The 26,182-nt window shown below is 34.2% G+C and overlaps 4 protein-coding genes across 7 annotated transcripts; 2 read left to right on the top strand and 2 right to left on the bottom strand.

Annotated features, from left to right (window-relative positions):
- Positions 1-278: 278 nt before the first annotated feature.
- On the bottom strand, positions 279-743 carry LOC149498068 (uncharacterized). Its single transcript, XM_089717573.1, has one exon. The coding sequence runs from the start codon at positions 623-625 to the stop codon at positions 425-427; it is 201 nt and encodes a 66-aa protein (XP_089573699.1). The 5' UTR covers positions 626-743; the 3' UTR covers positions 279-424.
- Positions 744-2,247: 1,504 nt separating this feature from the next.
- On the bottom strand, positions 2,248-16,416 carry LOC105645187 (ARM repeat superfamily protein). 2 transcript variants are annotated; one of them, XM_089717376.1, is made up of 24 exons: positions 16,110-16,416; positions 15,923-16,023; positions 15,605-15,815; positions 15,415-15,496; positions 14,476-14,764; positions 13,722-13,824; positions 13,480-13,616; positions 12,380-12,553; positions 11,556-11,758; positions 11,299-11,442; positions 11,125-11,213; positions 10,638-10,782; positions 10,457-10,509; positions 9,036-9,091; positions 7,885-8,048; positions 6,839-7,029; positions 5,358-5,412; positions 5,202-5,274; positions 3,694-3,795; positions 3,461-3,557; positions 3,260-3,382; positions 2,946-3,169; positions 2,717-2,857; positions 2,248-2,595 (listed from the first exon to the last, which is right to left on the bottom strand). In XM_089717376.1, the coding sequence occupies exons 1-24, from the start codon at positions 16,279-16,281 to the stop codon at positions 2,413-2,415; spliced, it is 3,312 nt and encodes a 1,103-aa protein (XP_089573502.1). In that variant the 5' UTR covers positions 16,282-16,416; the 3' UTR covers positions 2,248-2,412. The 2 variants fall into 2 exon arrangements, with proteins under 2 accessions (XP_089573502.1, XP_012086109.1); XM_012230719.4 differs by having other exon boundaries at positions 2,946-3,184; positions 16,110-16,415.
- Positions 16,417-16,518: 102 nt separating this feature from the next.
- Positions 16,519-19,638, top strand: MEF1 (mitochondrial RNAediting factor 1). 2 transcript variants are annotated; one of them, XR_016319400.1, is made up of 3 exons: positions 16,519-18,467; positions 19,038-19,158; positions 19,320-19,638. XR_016319400.1 is itself a non-coding variant. In XM_089717377.1 (1 exon), exon 1 carries the CDS (start codon positions 16,550-16,552, stop codon positions 18,458-18,460), a length of 1,911 nt encoding a protein of 636 aa, XP_089573503.1. In that variant the 5' UTR covers positions 16,519-16,549; the 3' UTR covers positions 18,461-18,734. The 2 variants fall into 2 exon arrangements, 1 of the variants encoding a protein (XP_089573503.1); XM_089717377.1 differs by lacking the exons at positions 19,038-19,158; positions 19,320-19,638 and having other exon boundaries at positions 16,519-18,734.
- A 679-nt stretch (positions 19,639-20,317) lies between these two features.
- LOC105645188 (protein DETOXIFICATION 42) lies at positions 20,318-25,626 on the top strand. Of its 2 annotated transcripts, XM_012230720.4 has the most exons (13): positions 20,320-20,770; positions 21,122-21,243; positions 21,861-22,070; positions 22,241-22,416; positions 22,898-23,033; positions 23,542-23,638; positions 23,776-23,876; positions 24,021-24,184; positions 24,516-24,587; positions 24,663-24,779; positions 24,895-24,990; positions 25,085-25,206; positions 25,325-25,626. In XM_012230720.4, the coding sequence occupies exons 1-13, from the start codon at positions 20,739-20,741 to the stop codon at positions 25,365-25,367; spliced, it is 1,488 nt and encodes a 495-aa protein (XP_012086110.1). In that variant the 5' UTR covers positions 20,320-20,738; the 3' UTR covers positions 25,368-25,626. The 2 variants fall into 2 exon arrangements, with proteins under 2 accessions (XP_020539415.1, XP_012086110.1); XM_020683756.3 differs by lacking the exon at positions 24,663-24,779 and having other exon boundaries at positions 20,318-20,770.
- The last annotated feature ends 556 nt before the right edge of the window (positions 25,627-26,182 follow it).

The following is a 26,182-nucleotide window of genomic DNA, read 5'->3' as shown; positions in this document are numbered from 1 at the left end:
TTTTGAGAATGCGATGATGACAGAGTTACTCAATTGACTTGAGTTGTTTCTGAAAAAGCACTGGTTAAGGTTTGGTAGGTTTCAAAAAACAAACCACCAACCACCATTCAAGAAAATCCCCATCTTCTTGTTGACTGCTCGCTTTCAAAGCCTAATGGTACCATTCCAAACACAGAAAAGAGAAGATGGAATTAATTATCATCAACCACCAAAACTATCCAACTAAAATGGCGAATTAAGGGTTCTATTAGCACTATTATTGTAAAAAGAAAAACAACTTCAAATTGAAAAGGCCATTTAATGCAATACATCCATGTACAACAAATGCTGTTAATTAAGTTTCAGGAACACAATACAGAATTAGCATAAAAAAGAAATTGCACAACAAGCAACAGCAGCAGCAAGAAATTTCATAAGGCGAAATCTACCTTGACCAGCGAAAGAAACTGGAGAAGAGCCGAGAGAAAGCGAATCGTACGCGAGGATAGGCTCTAACAGTGTGTAAAGCAGTTTGGCGGAGCAAATCTTCGATTGTTTGAACGAATAGATTGAGAGATCGAATCGGCGGGACATAGAGAGTCAAAGGCACTGCCGAGAAGGCCACCGCGAAGAATAGTTGCAGCATTTGACTGACTGGTTGTATTCTGTTTATTTTCCGTCAAAATTTTTTGTACTTTTCTTTTCTGTTTTCCTCTGTTTAAGAGAGAAATGACGACGATGATATATATGGTACCCGTTAATTGGTAGTTGGTATTAATGTCCTTAATTATTTATTGTGGGTCGTTGTTTAGGATAACGAGGCTGTCCCACCACCATTGTACTATTTATAAATCTATTTACTATAATAATATTTTTTTATTTCAATAATGCATATTTATAATTATTTACAATTTTAAAATGAATAAAATTCATTTCACTTTATTATTTAATATAATTAATAATAAAATTAAGAGATATATTTGATTTAAATAAAGACAACTTGGTTTTTAATTGAACCGAGTTGAATTTTTATAAATGTCACATTGGCATAATTTTCATTTATCCCAAAATTTTGAATTTTAAAAAATAAATTATATTAATTATATATTTTCAAATATGAAAATAGGAAAAAATAAAATTTCCAATACAAATAAATGGGAAACCTCCTTATTTCCCAATTTTCACATACTAAAACCTCAAGAAGAATGAGATTGACATTGTAATAGACTATTCATTTTTCACATTTTTGCAATTATATAATATTCATCTTCCCCCTCAACTGCTTTTAATATTATTGTATTTTTAATGAATAATTTCTAATTCAATAATATGTAAATCATTTATGGAGTCGTTTGTATCTAATTTTCATAAGCTTGATATTTTTTTATAGAAGAGAATAATCTTTGCAATTTCTTATTCTATCGTCAATTAATATATATATCGTTTTTAATAAATACAATATTGTTGCTATTAATTAAGTAAATATTAAAAAAATAATTAAAATATGGACCTTCACTACTATTAAACTAGGAAAAAATAAACAGGTTCGTATATTATAATCTTTGGATTTTTCTATTCGTACGTCTTTATTAATAAACATATTCCTAGTACTAATTTAATATTAATCAAAGGTTGTCTTGCTATAAGGCAATGGGATTAGTATTTTAATGTTAATTTTCTTATCCAAAGATAGCTTTAAATATTTAAATAATGGTGGAAGGAAATGTTTGATTAATTTTGACTATAGAGTTAATAAACTTTTTTTTTTATATATATATATATGCTACTTTCACATATAGTAATCCTTTTATTTAGTAGTCTTACACTTGAAATTTAACTACAATGGTCAATTATTTCCATTTATGTTTGAATTTTTATATTTTTATTCAAAATTTATTAACTTAACCCAATAATTTTGTTAAAAAATTATTCGAGTGATTTAATCCAATAGTATCATATTTACAAAAACCCCCCAAAAAATTTTAATTAAAAAAAAATACATAAAAAGACTAATTAAAATATAAGAGCAATACATTGACTAAAATTAAAATACTATCCCAAAAACAAATTGCAACCCATGATTAGAAAAATTATCAATTTATATTAGAAAAAACCTTATTAAAAATTATAATTTAATCATATTATCTGTATTTTCTTAATTTATGCAAGTTAAACTAAGCCTATTTTTGAAACAGGAGCTATTAATTTTTTAAAAATAACTATTCAATGCTATCTATTACAAAAAAAAAAAAAAAAAGGAAATAAATATATGAAAATTTTACTTGTAGTATATTTTGCAAATATTCTACTAAGCTTTATGAGACTTCACAGACAAAACATGATAAATTCAAGGATCTGATTGTTTTTTCCTTTCAAAGGATCTGAATTTAAGGTGTTCTTCTGTACAAGTGGAGCAGCATACTTCATACGAACTCAAGGAGAAGTTATGCAGGCTAGCAACTTTTTGCATACTACCTGTAAGTCATTTGAAGGATCTGAAGCAGATATCCTCGAGAGCACTTGTCTCGCTCCGAGCAATCCTTTCGATATGCTTTCCAAAATGGTATCTTCACTGGCCATTAGAGATGCCATTAGCTTTGCACCTGCCATTTTTTCCTAACAAACAATGAAAAAGCATCGGTAGAGTGAGAATGTATGTTGTGTCATAAAAATAGAGGCACAAGACGGTCATAGTTTTGAATGGCAATTAAAATTGTTAAGAACTGAGGATTACTACCTTCTCAGATCCTGTTTGAAGAAAATTAAGAGAGAGTTTGAGAAGATCAGCTGAATACGGTAGGACTGCAGACTTTAGGTGATATACGGCTGAAAAGAGAACCTGAACACAAGCAGCTCTAATCTCTGCATGCTTTATCACCTGCAAAAATGACAGAATAGATTAAAAACAATCAGAGTCGTTTTTATTAGTGGAACTCAAGGTAGTCATAGTTGACTATTAGCCAAACCTCAACAGAGCTAATCAGCCTTGGAAGAGTTTCTCGAGCAAAGAGTTTCTTGCCAGAGTCTGAGAGCTTCTGGCAAGCACTTAAGAGAACATTAGCCATACAAAGACGAAAAGAACAAAGAACTGGCGCATCATGTTCACAGTTTTCACTAGTTAATGTGCAGACAGGAACTTCATTCTTATCGCTTGTCAGTTGATGGATTACATAAGCAAGGATGGAGTTCCCTGAGACAGAATTCCCTGCATTTTAGCTGAAGGGATCAAATATGCCCCAATAGGTAACATAAAAAAACGTACTAGGGATGAGATACCAACCCGCATAACTGGTCTTCCCAAGAAGGCTGAACTTCTCCGAGTTCTTGAATGATTCAAGATTTGGCAGTTCAGCACATATCATCAGTGCCAGGCAGTCAATGCATCCGTGTTGTGCTTTGGAAACTGAAATGGAAGAGGAAATCCACATCCATCAAATTTTAAATACAATAACAGAATCCACAAAAGAATAGGATTATCTACCTTCATCCCCATCTAAAGACGGCCAGAGCAGAACTGTTTCTATTGTTTTTCTGATTTGGATAATAATAGGATGAGAAACTGACTCCCTTCCCCTAACCTGCAAAACAACATACGAAATTAAATTAGCAAGAATATAGTTGGCAAGAGATTCTTAGAATTACAACAAAATGTGAAAACTAATAGCCTTCACTGCATGAGAAATTTATATGTCAGAGACAGCAGAAAATGTTTACCACAAGCGAAGTGCAAATGGCAAAAAGACAAGCTTTTATTATCAGAACATCTTCGCATTTAGCAGCATCTTCTAATAGGGAGGAAACAATGGGAAAGAGCACCTTCAAAACAAAAAAAAGTATTCTGAGATTAAAAAAAAAAAAAAAAAAGGTTACAAAAAGAGCTGGTAAAAAATGACAAAGCAACATCCTAATATTCTAACAAGCTTTTGTTGAACACAATCACCTAAAACACACACATATTCACAGAAAAAAAAAAAAAAAATGATGGAGGGTAGCATTGGGGACAAGGATAAGATTAGCGTATGCTGTCCTAACTCTAATATGTTTATAACTTTATGTAATATATCATCAAATACAAGATTATAATAAATGGATATCAAATGAAGTAATAATCCAGTGACACAAATTATTAATAACTGCCTATGAGAAATGGACATAACAATATGCATCTAACAGTCCACGTGTCCAGTAAACAAAAAACGCTTAGGTCGAAGCTAAAATCCAGTTCTGAAAGAAAACTTTTTGACATAATGGATCCTTAAACATATTCTCACAGTTTCAGGCCGTAGTATATGCTGAATGATACATCAAGTGCAAAAAGGACAACAAAATAATCAAATGAGAGAAGATTTCGTCCTATATGTAAATTTTGTAGACAAATTGAAGGAAAATATAACAAGTAGAATAACTCACAAGTTACTCTTAATTTGATTGAAACACTAGCTTGTTGCTTCTTGTTTAACTTCAATTAGTTGGAAGTTTAAGTTCACCACCTAAATGCTAGTTAATTGAGAAGAGAACTACAGTCACCAACTCTATCTACACCTTATTTTGCGTGTTATTTCATGCTCTTCTTCTTCTTGAGTTAAGTTGCTATTTACTAATGCATGAAGTGAAACACCACATGTAAATCCACTTGGTGTAGGAAGAAGAATAAATAAAAAATAATACATTGTTAGACAGTGCTAAATGGATATTGCATTTGAGTTATTAAATGCATTAGACACACTGCAACGCTCTTGTTTATGGTAGGCGCAGGCAATGATATTGCCATTTGGCATAGACAATCACTTATGGTCTACAATTGACACATGGCCCCAGTTTATTTTTTGTATAAAAGAACCAGGTTGGAGAATGAAAACAAAGGATTCATAAAGCCAACACAAACTAGTTTAGGATTAAGGTTTAGATGTTGCTGTTGTAAACAAAGCGGGTCGGTCGACCATCGTGGGTGCCTTGCCCAATGGTTAACACAAATCGTGTGCCAAACAAAAGATTGGAACCTACACCAACTATGGGAGTTTTGAGAAGTGCATTGGGAAGTAAATCTTAAACACCTTTGACAGATTACTTGAGGGAAAAAGAAATGTGCACCTTGGCATATTTAAACAGGCCTAAATCACATCTAAGTAAAATGCCAGAATTTCATATCAGTTTTTCTCCCAAAATGTCAAGGAAGATGCATTAAAAGAAAATAAGCTGAGGCAATTTCTCTTTCTAGGTACCTGTGGATGAATGCGGCCACAAAGCTCAGCAGCAAGTTTTCGTACATCTTCAAATTCATACATATTAAATGCCCTGCAACAACATAAGAAAATAAAGACATCACGTTAATTATTTTTGTTACTGAAGCCTGAAGATGCTTGTGCTCATGGGTTAACCTCTGTAGAAGGAATGCAGCAACACAGTCATCAAAATTGTTGACATCTCTGTTTTCTGGAATTGCCACGGACAAAAACTGAAAGTTAGTAGTCATCAAACTGCCAGTGAAGAAAGTAAAGATGTATTATGAAAATCAAACAGCTACTTCATAGCTAGGATTCACCGATATCATGAATGGACTGCCATAAATACAAAGCTCAGATATAGATGACAAACACATTTGGGATTGTGTGTATGAAATCCAGATCAACTGGAATATGAATCAACAAATTCGACTTCAAGCTGAGCATATGAGCAAAATTTATGCTCAGTGATGAGAAGATTTTTCTACTGACAATGTTGCATGGCAATATATGCCCTCTGTGTATATGATATCAAAATAGACAAACATGAAATATTATCCGAGTACTGTTAACTTCTTACCTACATATTTTTATTTATGTGTTTCTGTAATAATAAATATTCTGGAACAGTAGATTTTAGTAGATATTTCCAATGTGGTATGAGCTTATGATGATAGCAGGAAGACCATAAAAAAAGTTTTTTATAAGCTTCAAGAAACTATTGCTTGACCAAGTCTTCAAGAACTGTTTGGATAGATTCCAATATATGCATGCTTTTAAAAGTGGCAGAGATACTTGCTAAAACTGTGATTTTCATTGGAGACCCAGTAATGAAGCCAACAAACCATAAATGGTTCATTAATTTATCATGCTTGAATGTCCGATGTCATATAAATTGCTTGTTCTAAATTGTATAAGTTAACTGGAATGGTGGAGTCAAGACTTGATATTTCTTCCACGTGCATATGCATTTCATTTATGCTCCATATCTGATAATCATGGAAACGTCCAGAAATGTTGTGTTATTTTGGAATCATTCTAGGCAATACAAGAAGACAGGCAGTTAGAGACCAGGAAATGGAAATTTCAATCCTTTTAGTAAGGTTAATAAAGTTTCTTTTACCCCAGTTTTGGGTAAGCAACGTTTGATTATATAGCCAAAAGTCATTTTTCAAAGTAAAAAAATTTGTTTTGTAGGAAATTCTAATGATTGCCTTTTGCTTTTCTATGTAAAGAGAATATATATATTTCCCAAGTATAATTTCTTTTAATTACTTTCGTTTTACAACAAATTAAAAATTTGTTGATTGAAAATATAATATATATATATATATATATATATATAAAGAAACAAATAGTTACGATACCTTATTCTATAAGAAGGGTGCACATATTATCATATCATGTAAAGTCTAAATGGTTCACATTTCAATTAGCTAAAATGCAGGCAAGCATATAGTTAAAAGTTTTAACTCCAACCGATATAAGAAAATAAATCATTGAAAGAGGGAAAAAGCTAAGCACAGGATTCAGCACCTGAATTGAATTTTACAACAGAAGCAACTTTATAATCAATTTATGGATATAGATTGTAAAAAAGGAGGAGCGAGAGATATAATGGAAGTACAAAAACACACCGTGAGTAATGCCTTGGACGGGAAGTTGACCATACATAATAAATGAATTGAGGTCATTAAAAACTCTCAGAGGAAGCAGCCGAATTATAAGTAATGGACAAAGGCGCTCAAACAAAGATTGCTGCATTCCCATTAAGTCCTCATTTTGGCAGGATTTACTCTCCCATCTGGACAAGAGGCCTTTTTTAATCCTGGTAGAATAAAAAAAGTAGAATGGTTCAGTGACAACCAGTGCCATCAAAATCAGAGAAAATTTTGTCAGATTTTTTTCAAAAAGATACCCCTAGATAACAAATCTGTTCTAGGACTGAATTACATCCTTGTTTGAGTACAGTGGGAAGAGATCACATTGCAATGATAAAGTAAAACACATACGCTTCATGCCTCCAACTGTACTTAAAAAATACCATATAAATAGGTAACTGAAAATATTCTTAATTTATTTGTGGCTTATTGTGACAGCAGCACAAACTTCGCAGAGATTGAGCACCAGATACTTTATTAACCACAGCACTGGATAGACACTTAACATAGATATCTAGAAGGTAAGTCAACTACATGCAGTAACTGCAAACCAAGGCAAATAATGTTCTGCTCCTACATTTTCACTCAAGCACAAATAACAATTCATAAAACACAAAGAGGATAATAACCACAGAGAGCATGGTAACTCGCCACTGATAGAATCCATATTTCAACAAGATGTCTATAATCACTTCCTGGTAGATCACAACCCATAAGTTGTATCACTTGTGGGGTTTCAGAAATCAATTATAGGAAAAAATAGCCGACAATCTGAACCAAACCAAAAAACAAACTAGACTCATTTGTTTTCCTGCTCTTGTGACCTATGGTTGCTGGTTCAGGGACCATTAGAGTGAACCTATAATTTTGGAGAATAGATTGTCTAATTCCTTCATAAACCCACACCCTTTTAAGACAGATTTAAAGCAGTGAACAATGAATCAAAAGACAAAAGAAGGGGAAATGCATGTATTGAAACTAAAAACAACATAGATATATCATAAGGTTTATCACGTAGTGACCCTTTCTGTGACTGCATCTGCAATAGGACTCGATGAAGTACTACATCTGCAGCTTCCGCTAGGTGCTCACTTATATAACTCAAAAACCGTACAATAGTTGCATTTGATGGTTCAGCAAACATCTTGTCAATCAATGGTCCAATCATGGAGTTCCAGTCTTGAACCTATAATATTTTATAACAATCAAAAAGTGATTGTAAACATAAATGCACAATACAAAATCAGAGCATAACATCACAAGAAACAACAATTACTGATTTAGAGACAACATTATACAGCCAATATTGATCTAGAAAGAGCAAAACACATGGATTGGAGGCTTCTAGAAATCACACATTATTTGGAACAAGAAATATGATGTCAAATACATTTCAGAATGATTATATGTTAAAGCAGTGTGACATGAATTCTCCATTCTTTTTCTTTGTGAGTAGTAGTCGGATGTGCGCATGTTAGAAAAGTCAAGTACATGAGCTGCACATAATGAAATTATCAAGATTTTCTCATTATAACATTTAAAGTAGTTAAATAATGTGCAGGGAAACTGTTTTACTAATTCTAAATACAATACAGTTAACATGCTATCATTTCAAAAGAAGATCAATCTCAAAACCAAATAATTAAATAGATAATAAACAAATCAGTGCTGAGGCATAATCAGAGCAGACAAGTCAACAAAATCTTAAAACTTTTGGTGGAAAAGGTTGGTGGAACTGTTGGGACTTGGGATTGGCAACTAAGTGATACAACCACAGCTATTATTTGTTATTAGTAGATGTAAGCAGAAAAGCTGTTATAAATAAGTGGCATTGTAGTAAGGTGTAGATAAATTGATCACAAACTTATAGATTCTTCTTCTTCCTGTCTGTTTTCTCTGCCTTTGTCTCATTTCCTTACCTTTTGTTGATAATCAAACAGTTACTTACCAGTTATCTAATCTCACTCGTAATAACACAACAAGAAAAATATAACAATTTGAAATGTAAGAGAACCCAGTATATGAACACAGAAACCAATGCACATGCACACACAATTACACAATGATAAAGGAGGTAAGGAAGGGGAGGGAACGCCACATGCAGTTCAGACTGTATCCTGGTCTGTGAAATCACCAAATAGGACTACTAAACTTAAAGAGCCTTAAATCTTACACTTTTAGACCATTCTGGCATCAACATGAGTACTCGATCAATATCCAACTTTGGTCCTGCAATATTGTTTCCAGAAGATAAGCTCTCATGGAAGCAAATGTTCTGACAAAGAGGATTAAGTTTGCTAATAAACAGAAGAACGACAACAAAGAGGTAGAAGAATGATTGAAAACAAAAACTTAATAATAGTTATTGCAAGATGGATGAAGCAGGAAGAAGAACAACAACAACAAAGAGGTAGAAGAACAAAGAATCCAAAATTTTGAATTTATTCAAAAACCAAACTAGGAAAAAAATTACTGCAATTTAGATATATGAATTTAATTTGTATACAAACCATCTAATATTAAGAACATAATAGAGTCTGCCAACAATCAATTTATAGGAACCAATCCAGTTAGCCTTCCATCCTGGCCTGAGTTGTAAGCAGACAAGGATTTGTTTGGGTTAACTACAGGTACATATAGTTGAGGGATGAGAGAGAGAGAGAGAGAGAGAGAGAGATCTTTTTAGCTAAGCAAAGTCCTGAAGCTGGCTGACTACAATCGAACAGAGCTCAGGGCTGAACTCGCCACAGAGGAGGAGATAAGAAGAAGACCAGTAGCTTCTCCAAACTCAGCTAGCAACATTGTGGCATTATGCTCTGATTGCTATCTTACATGACACAAGTAGAAGAGCAAATACAGGAACACTTCTAGAAAATGAGTCATCTATTTTCCAAGCCTTGCCCATCAAATTAGGATTGGCAAAGTTGCAAAGATTCAGTCATATCAAAGTTGTTAGAGAATGGTACAGCAGAGTATTAACTCAAACAGCACACACAGAAAACAGCTTCTTGAAAAATGAACCTTCGACACGGTAGTGCATCGTTCATTGACTTGTACAGCATTGTATACATAGATACAATTACAAGACATGAAGCACAAAAATTGTGATGACAGCAATGCCTTAACCATGCTTGGCTTTATCCCATAACTAAGCCATGCTTAGTTTACGTAAACACTCGAGCTAAGCCAAGACTCCTATCTAATCCCACTAAATTTACCTACTGGATAGCAAGGTTACAACGGAAAAGACAAAACTAGCTTTCCCTCCAAAATTTAAATTAAAACTAAAATTTAAGTAAAATTTCAAAATATTCAACAAAATTATGTCATAGTAAAATAAAAAGTCAACTATTTCTAGGTATCAAATATTTAATTGTTAAACATAGCAAAAGACACGATATCAAGAATCAAAATGCAATGTTAGCTGAAGAATTCGCAGAAAGGCATCACTAACAAAAGACAAATATCCTGAATCAAAATACAACTTTCGTGTACAATTCATGGACAGGTATTACTAAGTGAAGTTCAGACAGAAATAGAAGACAATCACTAATTAATCTACCAAATTTTAACAGCAACCCAGTGAAAACTCACCTTCCCTTAGATCATCTGCACTTTTTGAAAGATCTAGATCTAGTCTGATATTGCTGCAAAAATATAGAGGAGAAAAAAAATCAGTTAATATCATTCAGAATCAGAACTCCTTCAGAAAATCAAGAGAAAGGAAATAGACCATTTGTTTCTGCTCTCATAAGTAAAAGGGAGAAACAAATACCTAAGGCAATCAAGCAGCATACATATAACTTCAGGTTTCTGGTTATGATATTGGAGCATTGCAGTGAAAGCAGTACTAGCATATGACAATCCTTCATCTGATGAGTACAGAAGGTGAACTAAGGCGGGCATAACTAATGATGGATCTGCCAAATAAGTGAAAATTTAGCAATCCGAACATATTGACAAAACATGAAGCTTTACTAACAAAGTAACAATGAGAAGTTTTGATCAAGGCACATGATTATAAGCAGAAACTTGAAAATGCCATAACCAATTTTGCATGAATTGATAAAAAGCCAATAGGTCTAACACTATTCCCTCAGATGAGCCAGTGAGGTACTGTGTCCACAATGGCCATCATATTCCACTCATCAATCCCGAAAAACCCAAATAGCTACATTTTCTCCGATGCACTAGCAGTCTATGTCCATGGATAATAACAAGAACAAGCAGAAAAAGGAAAAGTTTACACTATCAGGACTAACCTATCATTGAAATCAATTTTGATGCTTGGTGACGAATTGCAATTTCTTCATCACTAAGGCGTTCTATCAAGTTGTTTGCTATATCTTGCCTGCAGTGGTAATATTAAACGATTGTATGGGGAAAAAGTGAGAAAAAAAAAATCACAGAATGGTATAGCTGCTAAAGTCTTATACCATGTCAAATCAGAAAGTTTGTTTGCCGAGTCTGATGACATGCAAACCAGTTGTGATACAATATCAATAGCATTCCTTCTCTGCGAAGCATTTCCAGAAGCAAGGCGCTTCAGAACTTGTTTCAAACAGTTATTGTTTATGCTCCTGGTGAACCATTCAAAATCCAAGTCAAGTTTGAGCCCCTATCCCTTAATACAGAATGAAAAAATGTCCTTATGCTAGCAAGTACTAAAACATAAAAGAGAGAGAATGAATACATGGAGCAATATTCTGCTATAAGCATAACAACAGCTCTAGCTATGCCATCATTCTCATCTAGAAGGTTAAGCAATGAAGGCAACAACACATCCATCTGTCTGCTGTCTGTGAGGTCTTTTCCAGATGAATAATTTGGTTTAAATATGGATTTCTTAAGTATGCAAACAGCCGCAGCAACCACATCTTCATCAGCACAGTGAAGCTTCACTCCAAAAAAAAAAAAGAAAAATTCAAAATGCAAGAAAAGAAATAATAACTGTAACTGCAAAAACAGATTGTTTCTGATTACATAAAATAAATAGATTCTCTACACAAGGAAAATGCTGTTTAGACCAACAATTTTGACTGCCTTGGTATACCATGATGGGCCATCATCCTAGTTATAATCTATACTTAAACATGAATTTTTAGTGCACGTCAATTTGTACTGGTAGAAATAAGCTATTTTAGGTAGTATGATTATGGTGGTACAAAAATGGTGGGACACGTAATACTACTCTTAACAACTTGTGAATGAGTAATCAACCTCTCAACTATATCACTCATACTGCAATTAGAATCCAATTATTCAGTCCAAAGTTAAGTTTTAAACCAGAACCAAACAAACTGCAACAGCAGTCGTGTACTATAGGTAACTGATGAACAAGTAGATGTCAAGGCATTAACAAGTAGATGTCAAAGCATTCTAAATCCTTAGAATATGTACAGAATATTCTGGAGAAATCTGGACACAATTATTCGCATGAACCAAACAGTTGAACAGTTTTCATACATAGAAACAGAATTATTAAGTTTTTCTTTGTGAACTCAAGGATAAATATACCTGTGATAAAAGAATACGTGATATCTGCATCCCATATTCTGACATTATGCTTTCAAATTTCTTGCCATCAAGACGTCCCAAAAGAAGGCATAGACAGTTCAGGAAAAACTTTCTAGTCTCTACACCAGCATCCTTGTTCTCTGTAATGCCCTCAGCATGGCTATCCGTATAATACTGCATACCGGAAATTTTTTTTTGCCTTTCTTTCATCAGCTATTCAAAAACTCACGGGACATAAAATACACAATCAATGGGGGAGGATTGAAGAGAAGGGAAGGAGGGGAAAGAGAGGAAAGAGAGAGAGAGACAGAGAGAGAGGAGAGAGAGAAGAGAGGAGGGAGGAAATTGGTGAAAGATTAAATGAATGCTAATCCAGATATCCAAAGGAAGAATGAACTGTGAAGTTCTTTTCTGATTGCTAAAACATGCAGGCACACATTTACTTATTGATTTGTAGCAGCATGTATCAAGTTTACTATTTCCCTTTTCTTTAACTTGGTGTACAATATAAGTAGAATTATATAAGCAATATCTGCAATTTTTATTAGTTGCATTTACATAGTATTAGGAGAACTACATTGGCACCCCCAAAAGGATTTTGTCATAATTGAGTATAAGTGTACATTCGGTATGGAGTCAGTAGGGCTGAAAATCTATTTGAATAACAGTTCACCCCTTTCAAGGATCTTTGCTGCTTGGGAATAATCATAAAAGGGATTGACCTGAAAGTTGTTAGGATAAAGTAAGGAGATTTTCCACGCCACTAAAGATCATTATCAATGTAAATTCTGTCAATAACACATTTTTATTTTTTTCTTCTACTCCATAGCAAAGGCAGCCCAAAAGATCCCCAGTATGCTATGATAAACTATTTATACCAAAAAACTTTCTTCTTGTGGACAATATATCCTCATAGTGTCCCATGTACCATTCAAACTTAAAATATTTCTTAAAACAAATGAACAAATATATGGAAATATAATCCAACAAAACATTAATTCCTCCTTTTTTTTATTGCCAGTAAAAATGAATAAAGATTAAAGCTATATTATCAAGCAAATTACATAAAATTCTCAAAGACAAAGAATTGGAAGGCTAACCTGGATGCCAGATATGTATTGGTCCAATAATTCATTGCAATGCTGAGGAAAATTGTGATCTTCCAAATGCAACAAAACATTGTAATGCTTCCAACAGGAAGAGAGAAGCAAGGCTCCAGCTTTAGGAAAGTTTGCACCTGTCTTCCATATTGCAGATTAACAAATCATAATGAATAGAAAATTAGACAGAACAACATAAATAGGCACATGAAATTGTTAAAAGTATACAGTGAATTTGGGACCTGCCTCATCCTGAATGCAACTATACTGCCCTTTTATTCCCTGCAACCATTTAACCACTTGCTCCAACCCTTTGGCATGTAAAGGCCTACTTTTTCTGCTCCACTGCATTTGCCAAAAGCACCAACAGTCAATGGAAGTTATATATGAATACATATGTTGAGGCCAGGAACTGCGACCCGTGCTTAAAGCAAATTACATATAAACTCAAAGATGATAAAATTTGGATAAAAAACATATTCAAAGCATTATTCACAGAGTCAGAAACAAGAATTTGCTATTAGTAAAAAATAAAAAGAAAACAATAACTTAAAATCTATGTAGAGTTATTATAATGAAAATAAAAAATCCAAACTGATAAAGAAACATGATAAGCTTATATTATAAAGTGCCTGTAATACCATAAAGTAACTTCACCCAATCCAATCTGGGAAACTTATTCTAAACTTCAATGGTCTAAGATTCTGTCAAAAAATTGTAGAAGTCCGAGATAATGAGCGAAAAAGAAAACACGCTCAAGAACAAGCTCATATCGAGCAAAAATTTGAGTGTTCTACTATGTTCAATCATATCTTAACTCTATATCGTTTTTGCAGTATATATTGCATATACCAACAACCCATAATAAAAAGATAACAGTCATAGAGAAAAAACACACATAACTGCAGTTCAGCACTCTGATTAAGACTCATATGGGACAAAAAATAAACAAGTTCCAGATGAGAGTTCAAACAGTGTAGATTATATAGAACATACAGCAAGCAGTCTCTGTGTTAGAGTAATAAGTTCCCCTATCAAGTCCCAAAGCAAGTATGCCATGTCAAAGGTTGACTCTTCTGATGATTTATGAGCTGGCTTTGCTTTCTTCTCTCTACTAACAGCTGGCACAAGACTAATAGGCCGATGTAATGCATCTGAATTCAACAGTTTTGGATTGTTACTTGAAACCTTATTCTTTTTTGTTAATGCTTCAGTGATAGCTAAAATACAATCAGCAGCAGATACTGAGAGGCGTGAAGGCAACTCAAATCCATCCTGCAAAGTGCTACAAAACAAATCGAGAGAAACGAGAGTTCCAAAGTTAGAAAAACCTGTTGAATTTAATCATGACATTATCACATATGCATTCAGGTAGAAAACGACTTGCAAAATTTCATGAAAAATTACAAAGTTACATGAGAACATATATGACACCAATCAGCACAGATTACAACATATAGACATTGCCAATCATGCAGTACCAAGCCAAATCCCAGCTACAAGTATAATTCCAACAAAGCTAACGGTCTTTATCAGATTTAGCTAAAAAGCAATGAAACTAGAACAAATATTTTTGACAGAATGAAAATCTATAAACAACAATAGCAGGAAAAAAAAGACACAATAATTATAATAATGAACCTCTTTCTTGATGATGATATGGTATGTAAGCACCAAGGTATAAGCAAATGATCAAACTCTGTTTGATAGACATAAAAGCAAGAAAACAATGATGTTTATGCAAACAACTCAGTGCAAAATGGAAAAATTAGCTGCAGAGAATGTCCAGACCAAGCATAAACAAATAATGAGAAATATTATTCATATTGCATCAATTAATGCAACCATTACACTGATTTGTCCACTATTCTCACCAAATTCTTCAAAGAACAACAGTAATCAACGAAATTACTAAACAAGAAGGGGTTTATCTACCTTCCTCTGCATACTAAGTGTGATAAACACGGGACACATGAGCAAAGTATCTTCAACAAAGCATAATAATTGTCCTTTATTCCTGCATAAAAGAAAAATAACAATAACATCAATCTTCACCAAAACAGAAATACATGGAGGAAACAAAGGGTTAATATAGAAAGACAATAAGGAGAACCTATCTATTTACCGTTCAGAGTATAATGATCCACAAACCTCTCGTACTCAACAAGACCACGTATAAGAATACACCAACCAAGAGCTATATAACGATCATCTTTTCTGTCAATAATATCAGCAAGACTTCTAACAACAGCTTGGAAAAAAAATTCATCTTGAAAGAGCCAATTTATAAGTATCAAAGCTTGCCCACCATGCTTCAAATCTTTGCTCCTCAATGACTAGCATAGAGCCAAAAAAAAAAAAAAAAAAAGCTTCAAAAATTAATGGAGCTTTTAACATCAAATATTAATAAGGTACAAAAAGGAAATTTTGATATAAGCAGTACATGTTGAATTATGGGAATAAGAATGTCGTCCAATTTGTGGTCTCTCTCAACTGCATCTTTAACGAATTTGTGCAGAAACCATAAGGAATCCTCCAATGAACCTTCAAAAACCATAATTCAAAATCAATAACGATAATTCAGTTAAACAGAGAAGTCTATACATCTGTGTGTACATATACAGAAGTACCAAGGGAAGGTCTTTTGTTAGAGTCAGGGGAGATGCGAGAAATGGAGTCGTGGAGCTTTCTAGAACGAGCGCCAAGTAGAATGGTTAAGGCTCTTCCTAATCTAACAGAAACCATTGATTCTGGAGACTCTGATGACTCCGATTTCCATATTAATGCTTCTTGAGGCTCCATTCTAACTCAAAGTTAACACTTTCTAATTTTAATCAAGTATAGAGAGTTCTGAATGTTTCACTTTTGAAAGACGTAAATGAGAGAGAACAGGAAACTAGGTCTTGCAGGTTCTAGTAGACGAAGACGAAACCTTTAACCGCACCGTTTTTTATATTCTCCAAGTTTTACACAAAACGCTGCCGTTTTATCTCCTGGCGAACTTAAAAATGGAGTCTTTTCTCCCGCCAAACCCTCAAAAACTGCAAAAAGAAAAAAATAAGACTTTCTAATGCTTCGCCAAGTCTCCGACAGAAGTACAGAGACACCCATCACTCTCTCAAAAATCCTAACTAACCTTTTGGTTGAACGCATAAAACCGGAGCTAAAACCCCAGCAAACCCCTTTGAATCAACCTGTGTTTGAACAGAATTATAAGCCTCCACAGAATCTAAACCAATTCTCTTTTGAAGAAAAATATAGACACATTTGTGAGCTTCTTTTATCCCAAACCCGCTCTAGATCTCTTTTAAAGGGCCAACAAATACATGCCCATATCATCAAATCAAGCCTTCAATCAATCCCTCTTGTCTCTCACCATCTAATCAATTTCTATTCCAAGACTCAATTGCCTGTCTTTTCTCTTCAAGCTTTTGAGGAAGCCCAAGAAAAGTCTGCTACCACTTGGAGCTCTGTTATTTCCTCCTTAGCGCAAAATGAGCTTCCTTCTCTTGCCATTGAATACTTTCGTCAAATGATTATTGATAATATCCGGCCTGATGATCATATATTCCCTAGTGCTATTAAAGCATGTGCAATTTTGGGTAGGTGTGATATTGGTAAATCCATACATGCATTTGTGGTCAAAACTGGGTTTGATGTTGATGTTTTTGTTGGGAGTTCTACAGTTGATATGTATGGTAAGTGTGGGGAAATAAAAAATGCGAGGAAAGTGTTTGATGAAATGCCTGAAAGGAATGTGGTTTCTTGGAGTGGGATGATTTGTGCGTATGCTCTATTGGGTGAAGATGAGAACGCTTTGAAGCTATTTAAAGAAGCTTTATTAGAGGATTTGAGTGTGAATGATTTTACTTTTTCGAGTGTTATTAGGGTTTGTGGTAATTCAACGTTGCTTGAACTAGGGAGGCAAATACATGGATTGTGTTTAAAAACAAGTTATGATTCGTCCAGTTTTGTGGGAAGTTCTTTGATTTCTTTGTATTCCAAATGTGGTGTTATTGAAGCAGCTTCTAGGGTTTTTAATGAAGCGCCCATTAGGAATCTTGGGATGTGGAATTCCATGTTGATTGCTTGTGCCCAACATGCACATACAGAAGAAGTGTTTAAGTTGTTTGACAGAATGAAAAATGTTGGGATGAGACCAAATTTTATTACCTTTTTATGTTTGCTGTATGCTTGTAGTCATGGAGGGTTAATTGACAAAGGCCAGCAATATTTTGGGCTTATGAAGGATTACGGAATTGAGCCGGGAGCTCAGCATTATGCTACTATGGTGGACTTGCTTGGTCGTGCAGGGAAATTGCAGGAAGCACTTGATATTATCAAGGCAATGCCCATAGAACCAACAGAATCAGTGTGGGGAGCGTTTTTGACTGGGTGCCGCCTTCATGGGGATGCTGAGTTGGCAGCCTTTGCTGCTGATAGAATCTTTGAGTTGGGTCATGTTAGCTCAGGCATGAATGTGTTGTTATCTAATGCTTATGCTGCTGCTGGAAGATATGAGGATGCTGCCAAAGCCAGAAAGATGCTTAGGGACAGAGGTGTAAAAAAGGAGACAGGTTTGAGTTGGATTGAGGAAGGTAACAGAGTTCACACATTTGCCGCTGGGGATAGGTCTCACGAGAAAGCCAAAGAAATCTATCTGAAATTGGAGGAATTGGAAGATGATATGGGGAAAGTTGGTTATGTTGCAGATACAAGTTTTGTGCTTCAAGAAGTGGATGGTGAAGAGAAAAGGCAGACAATTAGATATCACAGTGAAAGACTAGCCATTGCATTTGGTCTTATTGCTTTCCCACCTGATAGGCCAATCAGAATTATGAAGAATTTGCGTATATGTGGTGATTGCCACACTGCAATCAAGTTTATGTCCCAGTGCTCTGGAAGAGTGATAATTGTGAGGGATAATAACCGGTTCCATCGGTTTGAAGATGGAAAATGCTCGTGTGGTGACTACTGGTGACTGACATGTAAGAGTTTAATTTTCCCCAAGTGGAATCTATTTAATATCTAATGGGCACAACAGTTACAGGATAAGAAGTGAAATTTCTCACTTTCCCAAATCTTAGATGCTCTTTCAGTATTTCTTTGCCATATTGTTGATTTACTTTGTTTTCTTCTCTCCATATCGTGCCAGTTCTACAATAGCTTCAGAATGCATTATATCATGTTTTCATTATCAAATTGGGTCAGTGACCATCAAGACTTATTATTTAATTTTTATTTTTGTCCATCAACTTAATATCTGTTGCTTGTGCTGCAAATCAAATAGTTTATAGATACCAAACTATGGCACAAAGTTCATCGAATATGCATCCATTAAATAAAATACAAAGCAACTGAGCATGTTACTCCCATAATGAAAGAATTAGGATTTGCTGTAGGTATTTTCATGTACTGCTCCAAATATTTCTTAGCAGGCAAGTTCATGTAACATTGGTGAAATATTTATGTACTTGGCTCAGATTTTTCTCTAATTCTCTTCTCTCATCACTGGTTTTTTTTCTTTATGAATCATGACCCATCGCATGATTGGACAGGCTCAAGATTCTCTTGACTGCATGAACTTCCGTTTGTTGTTTGTATAGACTTCTGGGTCACAGAGATCTATTTAGCTTCCCAGGAAGTGAATCAATTTTTTGAGTTCTTTGTCCAAACTAGGTAAGGCCATTCTGATTGTTTTTAGTCATCAAGAAAGTTTGATATATTATTCATTTCTTATTAATCCTCCGGAAAATCATTCATTTCCTTTATTTTTGCTTTTTTCACCAACAAAATATAAACCGTGCACTTGTTTATTTCTTTTATAATATTGAATGCAGATTAGAGGAATTTAAACACCAAAATTCGCCTTACAGTTTGTGAGACAGTATGCAATGCAATAGTGCTTGGCAGGTCTATTTGGGAACTAAATTATGTTGAAAGGTAACATAGAAGCCCCTTGAAGTGAACTATAATTAAAGTTTCTCCTCCACATCCACAATATTTACTAGCAGAAGATCAAAATGTTCTTGTCAACGCTTTTATGCAAATCCAAACCCAAATTCATCTTCTAGATGTAACAGCTTAATAGAAAGGCATATTTTGGAAATTTCTGGATGTATTCTTGTATTTACAAGGACTTTGCAATCAAGGGTTAAAACATAAAATTAAAATGGAAGTTTCAATAGCCCCTATGGCATTCACATCAATTCACCAACCTAATACCTTAATTAACTTGAGATAATTTTTATGTAAATGAAGTACCAGCCCAATAATAACAAAAGAATAGATGATATGTGAAATATATTAACAGTAATGTTATAAATATTATAATAAAAATTACTATATATATATAATCCCAGAGATGGTTTGGGACTGGGCGTCCCCTTCAGGACGGGGAACTTAAAACCTTAACAAAATGATGCTGTTCGGACAGGGTCCCATGGATTGGGGGATATTTTGCCATCCCTTACAGACACTGAAGATTACAAATGGCACTATATTCTATTTTGCTAACCGAAGGAATGGTCTCATCACACTACAATTTTTCGCGCTATCACGAAATTTACTTATTCAGAAAAGTAGGGAAAAAGCAATCCATTTTAGTAAACCGTTAAAGAAACGAACAGTTTGTCTGTTGTTAGTTGGACTTGTATTACAGTTGAGCCTGACGAGAACTTAAAGCGGTGGTAGTGATGGATAGGAGTTTACTATTAATACATATAAGACGTAAATTGGGCTTCTGTTTTAGTATATTCTGGGCTGTCCCCAACTGAGGGAGGTTACATTCAGAATCTCGGGGGCCAAACAGGGTTAGTTTCCAACTGAAATTCTCTTGTTTCTCCAGTATATGTTTACCCCTTTTTTTGCAAATTAAAATACATTAATTAAGTTTTTTTCTTTACATTTTTTCTTTTTCTGGGAATTGTTTAGTTTTCATTTCTTGCTTTAAATTTCAGGGAAACCCCCGATTCTTGAATCTTGATTCTTGATTTTTCGGGGGTTCTTTCTATTGTCATTTTTTTTGTCATTTTTCGTTGACTAGTTCTTTTTTGGACGTTGGAATTCTTTCGTTGTTAAGAGTTCCCACGTTGGAGGCGAGTTCTTGGTTTGGTGATTGTTACATGCTTTTTGTTCGTTGATATTTTCTTTTTTTTTTTTTTCTTTTCACCATATTGAATTTCTCTATCGAGGCCATTGTATTGATTCCATTTTTGCCTCTGGAAAACCCTTTCTCATCTGTGGAAAACTTGGCTAAGATGCCTTTTTCTGTGTTCTGCAATGGCGTAAGGTACTGTTAAACTCTAAGAATTTGGGCCTTAATTTAAGGTTCTTCATTCTTCATTCTTATTTTTAGAACAATTATTTTAGGTCATCCTGATTTCATGACTATCTCCAGTGATAAATTTATTATTAATTCATATAAATATGATTCCAACTGATATGGTTTCTTTACTCTCTTACCCCACTGATAATCATGGTCTGGAACTTTTTTTTTTTTTTTTAACTTATTGTTTTAAAATTGTTTGTTAGAGGTTTTGATTCTGGTTTTGTGAAAATTTTATGTTTTCATTGTTCTTCAAAGAACCGCATAACTAATTTGGCCACATCTCACGTGTACCTCTACTTTGGTTTTGCCCAGTAACATTTTCAGAAATGATGAATTGGGGCTAGAAATAGCAGAAATTGCAGTTCCCGCAGCACTTGCATTAGCAGCAGATCCTATTGCTTCTCTGATTGACACAGCATTCATTGGCCATATAGGTTTGTACTATGGTTCTTATCTTTGTCAAAGACACCTGCATTCCCTGCTTAATTGTCTTTCCTTTTTTGTGTTCTTAGATTCTGGTCACTGTGGTATTTCTGTTTCTTTCTCCATTTCAAACATTTTCATACTAGCATCTAGAAGTGGCTGTGTGTTTTAATTTAAATTTGAGTCCATTATCCTGTGGCCATCACATTTAGGAATGAAGGATATGCACAATTGACTGTTTTTCTATATTATCATAAACGTTATGGCATTATGGATTTCCAACATTTCAAAGGGCCTCATTGCATATTTGCTTTACAGAATTGCTTGTCTCAAAACAGAAACTAGTGCCTGTCTCTAAATGTTTTCTGCATGCAATTTTTGTTTGATATATGGGACATAGATGACAATTACAGAAGCATAGAGTAGAATCTAGCTGCGTTGAAAGTACTCTTTCCAATGAAAAATACTTTTCAACTAATAAAATGTAATCCCCAGAAAACCAAAATTAATCTACCCGTTGGACCTATCATTGTGCATAGATAAAGTAAGTGTATTTCCATATTTAACATTTGCCTCTGCCTATTCTTTTTAGTTATCATTAATGGCTCAATCATTTTGTTGTCAATAGGACCTGTGGAGCTTGCCGCTGTAGGAGTTTCAATTGCTATCTTCAATCAAGTGTCAAAGATTGCAATATTTCCGCTTGTCAGTGTTACAACTTCTCTTGTTGCCAAGGAAGATACTACTGGAATATTGAGTACTGAAGTGCATGAAACTGAAAAACTTGAAGATGGTGTTGCTGTCAATAAGGAAATGGAAGAGCTGCTACCTAAAGCTGGTAATCTTTCCTCATGTCTCCCTCTGTTTGTTGGATGGATTAATCTGTGATCTATATGAATAGCTAGCATCTTGATACAGCTCAATATTCAGTGTAATTGTTTGATTTTCTTATAATTTCCTGAATAGGTTTTTCGTTCTTAACATATTTTCGGTTTTTATCTTAACCAGAGTCCACACACAAACCATCCTCTGTAAGCAGTGTTTGCACAAAAAGTGATTATGAGAGAAAGCATATACCATCTGCTTCTTCAGCATTGGTTGTTGGTTGTGTTCTTGGCCTCCTTCAGGCTTTCTTCCTCATTTTTGGTGCTAAACCAATCCTGAACTACATGGGTGTACATTCAGTAAGTGTTTCTTGAATAGCACCTTGGGTGACTGAAATTCCAGTTCTCTCTTTTACTTTTATTTCAAATTGTTAACTCTAATGGGTTGTCTGCTTTCTATTTGTAGGTTATTTTGTACCTTATGCTTGCTAACAGTATAATTTATTAAATCTATTTTCCTGTTTATAAGGGATATTTTTTTTGTAGTGAGTGATAGTTCTCGTTGCCTGCTGTTCAGTGGAAGTTATTCTAAAATTTTAAGTGCAGGCTCCTTTCCACCACTTCATCACACGTTGAGTGCACATTTAATCCCAGTTGTTTAGGTTCCAATTCAAAAGAAATAGTTCTGGTTGTCTGCTGTTCAGTGGAAGTTATTCTAAAATTTTTAAGTGCAAGCTCCATTCCACCACTTCATCTCACCTTGACTGAACATTTAATCCCAGTTGTTTAGGTTAAATTCAAAAGAAAAAGTTTTCTAAGGAAGGAATTTTCTTTTGTGCAGGATTCACCTATGTTAATACCGGCACAACAATACTTAACATTAAGGTCACTGAGTGCTCCTGCTGTTCTTCTTTCTTTGGCTATGCAAGGGGTTTTTCGAGGAATTAAGGATACAAAAACTCCCCTGTTTGCTACTCGTGAGAAAAACTTTATTTGCTCCGTTTCTCCCATTGATATGTTGCCCATTGTTGTGTGACTTATGTTGGTGGCTGTCTTATTCATGTTTTTCCAGGTGCATTTGCTGATATTGTTAATCCACAATTTTTGGAGAAACTTTAAGCAGTTTCTCCTTTGTATACAATGATATAGTTTTTGACATGCCCATGTACTAGTACCAAGGCTCATGCATCTACATTGAGTGTGGAATTCAATATAAAAGCACCAGAACTACATTCCTGTTTGCCTAACTTGCCTATTATTCCATCTAGCTTTTGCTGTTTTAATAGAATATTTTCATCTTTGCACAGTTCTACTGTATAAAAGTGGCACTTTCTTTGGGAGCTTATTTTGTATTTATTGGAGTCTTCTTCTCTTATCTTTTATTTGAATAAAACCTAGCAAAACTCTTTTCTTTTTTCTTTTTATTTATATGGATTACAGTGTCACCATTTTAATCCTTAATTACTTTTGTTGGTATTGATATAGTTGCGGGAGATATAGCAAATATTGTCTTAGACCCAATATTTATATTCTTATTCCGGCTGGGAGTAAGTGGTGCAGCCATTGCTCATGTTATTTCTCAGTAAGTTCCATCTTTCCCCTGATAATGAGATAGCGTCCATTTTTCTTGTTGCTGATTCACAGCCTTCACTTACATTGATTACTGAGAATTATTTGACAAGTAAAACTATGGTTCACCACCCTATATTGTTGCTTTAGGTACTTAATATCCCTGATACTGTTGTGGAAGTTAATTGAACATGTTGATCTATTGCCTCCAAGCATTAAAGATCTACAATTTAGTCAATTCCTCAAAAATGGTAAGGTTCTTTACTTGGTTTCCCATTTCTTCCTTGTCTGGATGTGATGCATTCTCTTACATCCTTTTTAATCATTTTGTGCTATTCATTTTATATGCTATTGGCACTGATATAAGCAAGTCGGTTTTCTGTGCATCTGTTAAGGATTTATGCTGTTGCTGAGGGTAATAGCTGCGACATGTTGTGTCACCTTGGCTGCATCATTGGCTGCGAGACATGGATCTACTTCAATGGCTGCATTTCAGGTTTGCTTGCAAATCTGGTTAGCAACTTCTTTGCTTGCAGATGGGCTGGCCGTGGCTGGACAGGTAAGAACTGTTTTCCTTAAGAGATTGGATTTACACAATCATTGTATGATTTACAGTCATATTCACAGTTTGTATATATGGAAACAAAATTCCCTTTCCAGGGGATGGAGATTAATTTCAATGGATGTTGAACATGTTGTCTGATAGAAATCATGAAAACATATGAGCTCAACCTTTTTCTTTTCCAACCCTTTTCAGGAGTTGTTAAAAAATTGATTCTGTATCCAATGCTTTGCCACTTCATAGTTCTGTTTGTTCTTCAATCCTAAGTGTATTCTAATTCTAAAACATCTCCTTGAAATATAATCTAATCCATTTCCACTTTTTCCAGGCAATCCTTGCCACTGCATTTGCAAACAAGGATTATGACAAAGCGAAAGCCACTACTTCTCGTGTATTGCAGGTAGAAAAATTTCCTAACATAAGAAAACTTATTTTTCCCTCCAAGTATTTTAAATTGTTTATTTTTCTGTTGCAGTTTGGTTTGGTTCTAGGGCTACTGCTATCTGTCATCCTTTCAGTTGGATTACCATTTGCTTCAGGACTATTTACAGAAGACATAAATGTTTTGCGCATTATTAGCATTGGCATCCCCGTATATATATATTTTACTTCCTAACTATAATAGGTTGACATTTTGTTTTCTAGCAGGATTCTAGATCATTCTGGGACTAAAACTTTCTTTCTTTTTTTTTTTCTTAACTGAATAGTTTGTTACAGCAACTCAACCCATTAATGTTTTAGCCTTCGTTTTCGATGGAGTCAACTATGGAGCATCTGATTTTGCATACTCCGCATACTCAATGGTATCCCTCACCTTCTAGCCTTCTTAAAAACTCCTTTGCAATAACTCGTTCTTCTTTTATAAATATTTTTCACATTTTTGCCTCCCTTGTCCAGATTTTGGTGGCAATAATAAGCATCCTATGCTTATTTACATTATCCTCTAGTCATGGCTTTGTTGGCATCTGGATTGCATTGACTATTTTCATGAGTTTACGTGCATTCACTGGTGTTTTGAGGTAATCATGCATGTTGAAACGCTAAAACTTTGCGCTCCTGGGGCGATTATTGGTTGTTATTTTCGATCAATATTTGTTATCTGGATTTTTGCTTAAACACTCGGTTCTACATTTGCAGAGTAGGAACTGGAACGGGACCATGGAACTTTCTCAGGAGCTGACTTTCTTCTCCATTTGATCAAATCAACATTATAGCCTTGATGATGGAAATACATGTGTATGCATTTCAATATAGTCCTCCAAAATGTAGATTTCAAATTGTAAACTGTTTCTAGTAGTCTTATGAATAGGCATTAGAGAAGAAGCAATGCTGGGAAATTGGTGTAGAATTGTTTAGCATTTATTATATTTTATTGTACAACTAACTTTGGGCAATGACATAAATTCTATGGTCAATTTTAGTTTACTCTTTTGATGTAATTCTTGAACCAAGATTCTATCTGTTTGTTTGGTTCATGAGAACTTGAATTTATTTTGAAATAATATATATTCTAAGTAGTATAATTTTTAATATAATCAATAAGTTCAATTTAATTATTTAAAAAATAAAGTTAAGACCGGTTGGATTAATCTCTCAATAAACTACTATAAATTTTGATTATATTTTAATACCCAAAGGTTAAATTATTATAATTTCCTCAAAATTCTACACTTCCATTTATAGTAGCATTAGGACTAAAATGTCAAGTTAAACACAAATTTTTTTTTTTTTTCAAATTCAAGAGGAAATATCCTTGTCACCAACTCAGAAAACTCTTCAATAATCATATTCTGATGAGGGTGGCCAATGTCCTTATTCATTTATTTGGTAACCAAAACCCTAATATCTAAAAATTGGTTTGGTCATAGCTAACACCATATCCACCTCCTACCTACCCTCATTCCTCATTATGACAATTGTGCTTTCATTTTTTGGTAGTTAAAACATATGTAAAGCACACAATTTTGTTATTATTAGGCTTGTTTAGGGCACAAG

This window comes from Jatropha curcas, chromosome 2 (assembly GCF_041381405.1).
Source record: "Jatropha curcas cultivar XTBG-Jc1 chromosome 2, XTBG_Jcur_1.0, whole genome shotgun sequence".
In the NCBI taxonomy this organism is placed as follows: domain Eukaryota; kingdom Viridiplantae; phylum Streptophyta; class Magnoliopsida; order Malpighiales; family Euphorbiaceae; genus Jatropha; species Jatropha curcas.
Note: the sequence above shows the minus strand (reverse complement) of the source record. Positions and strands in the feature narration are given on the sequence as shown.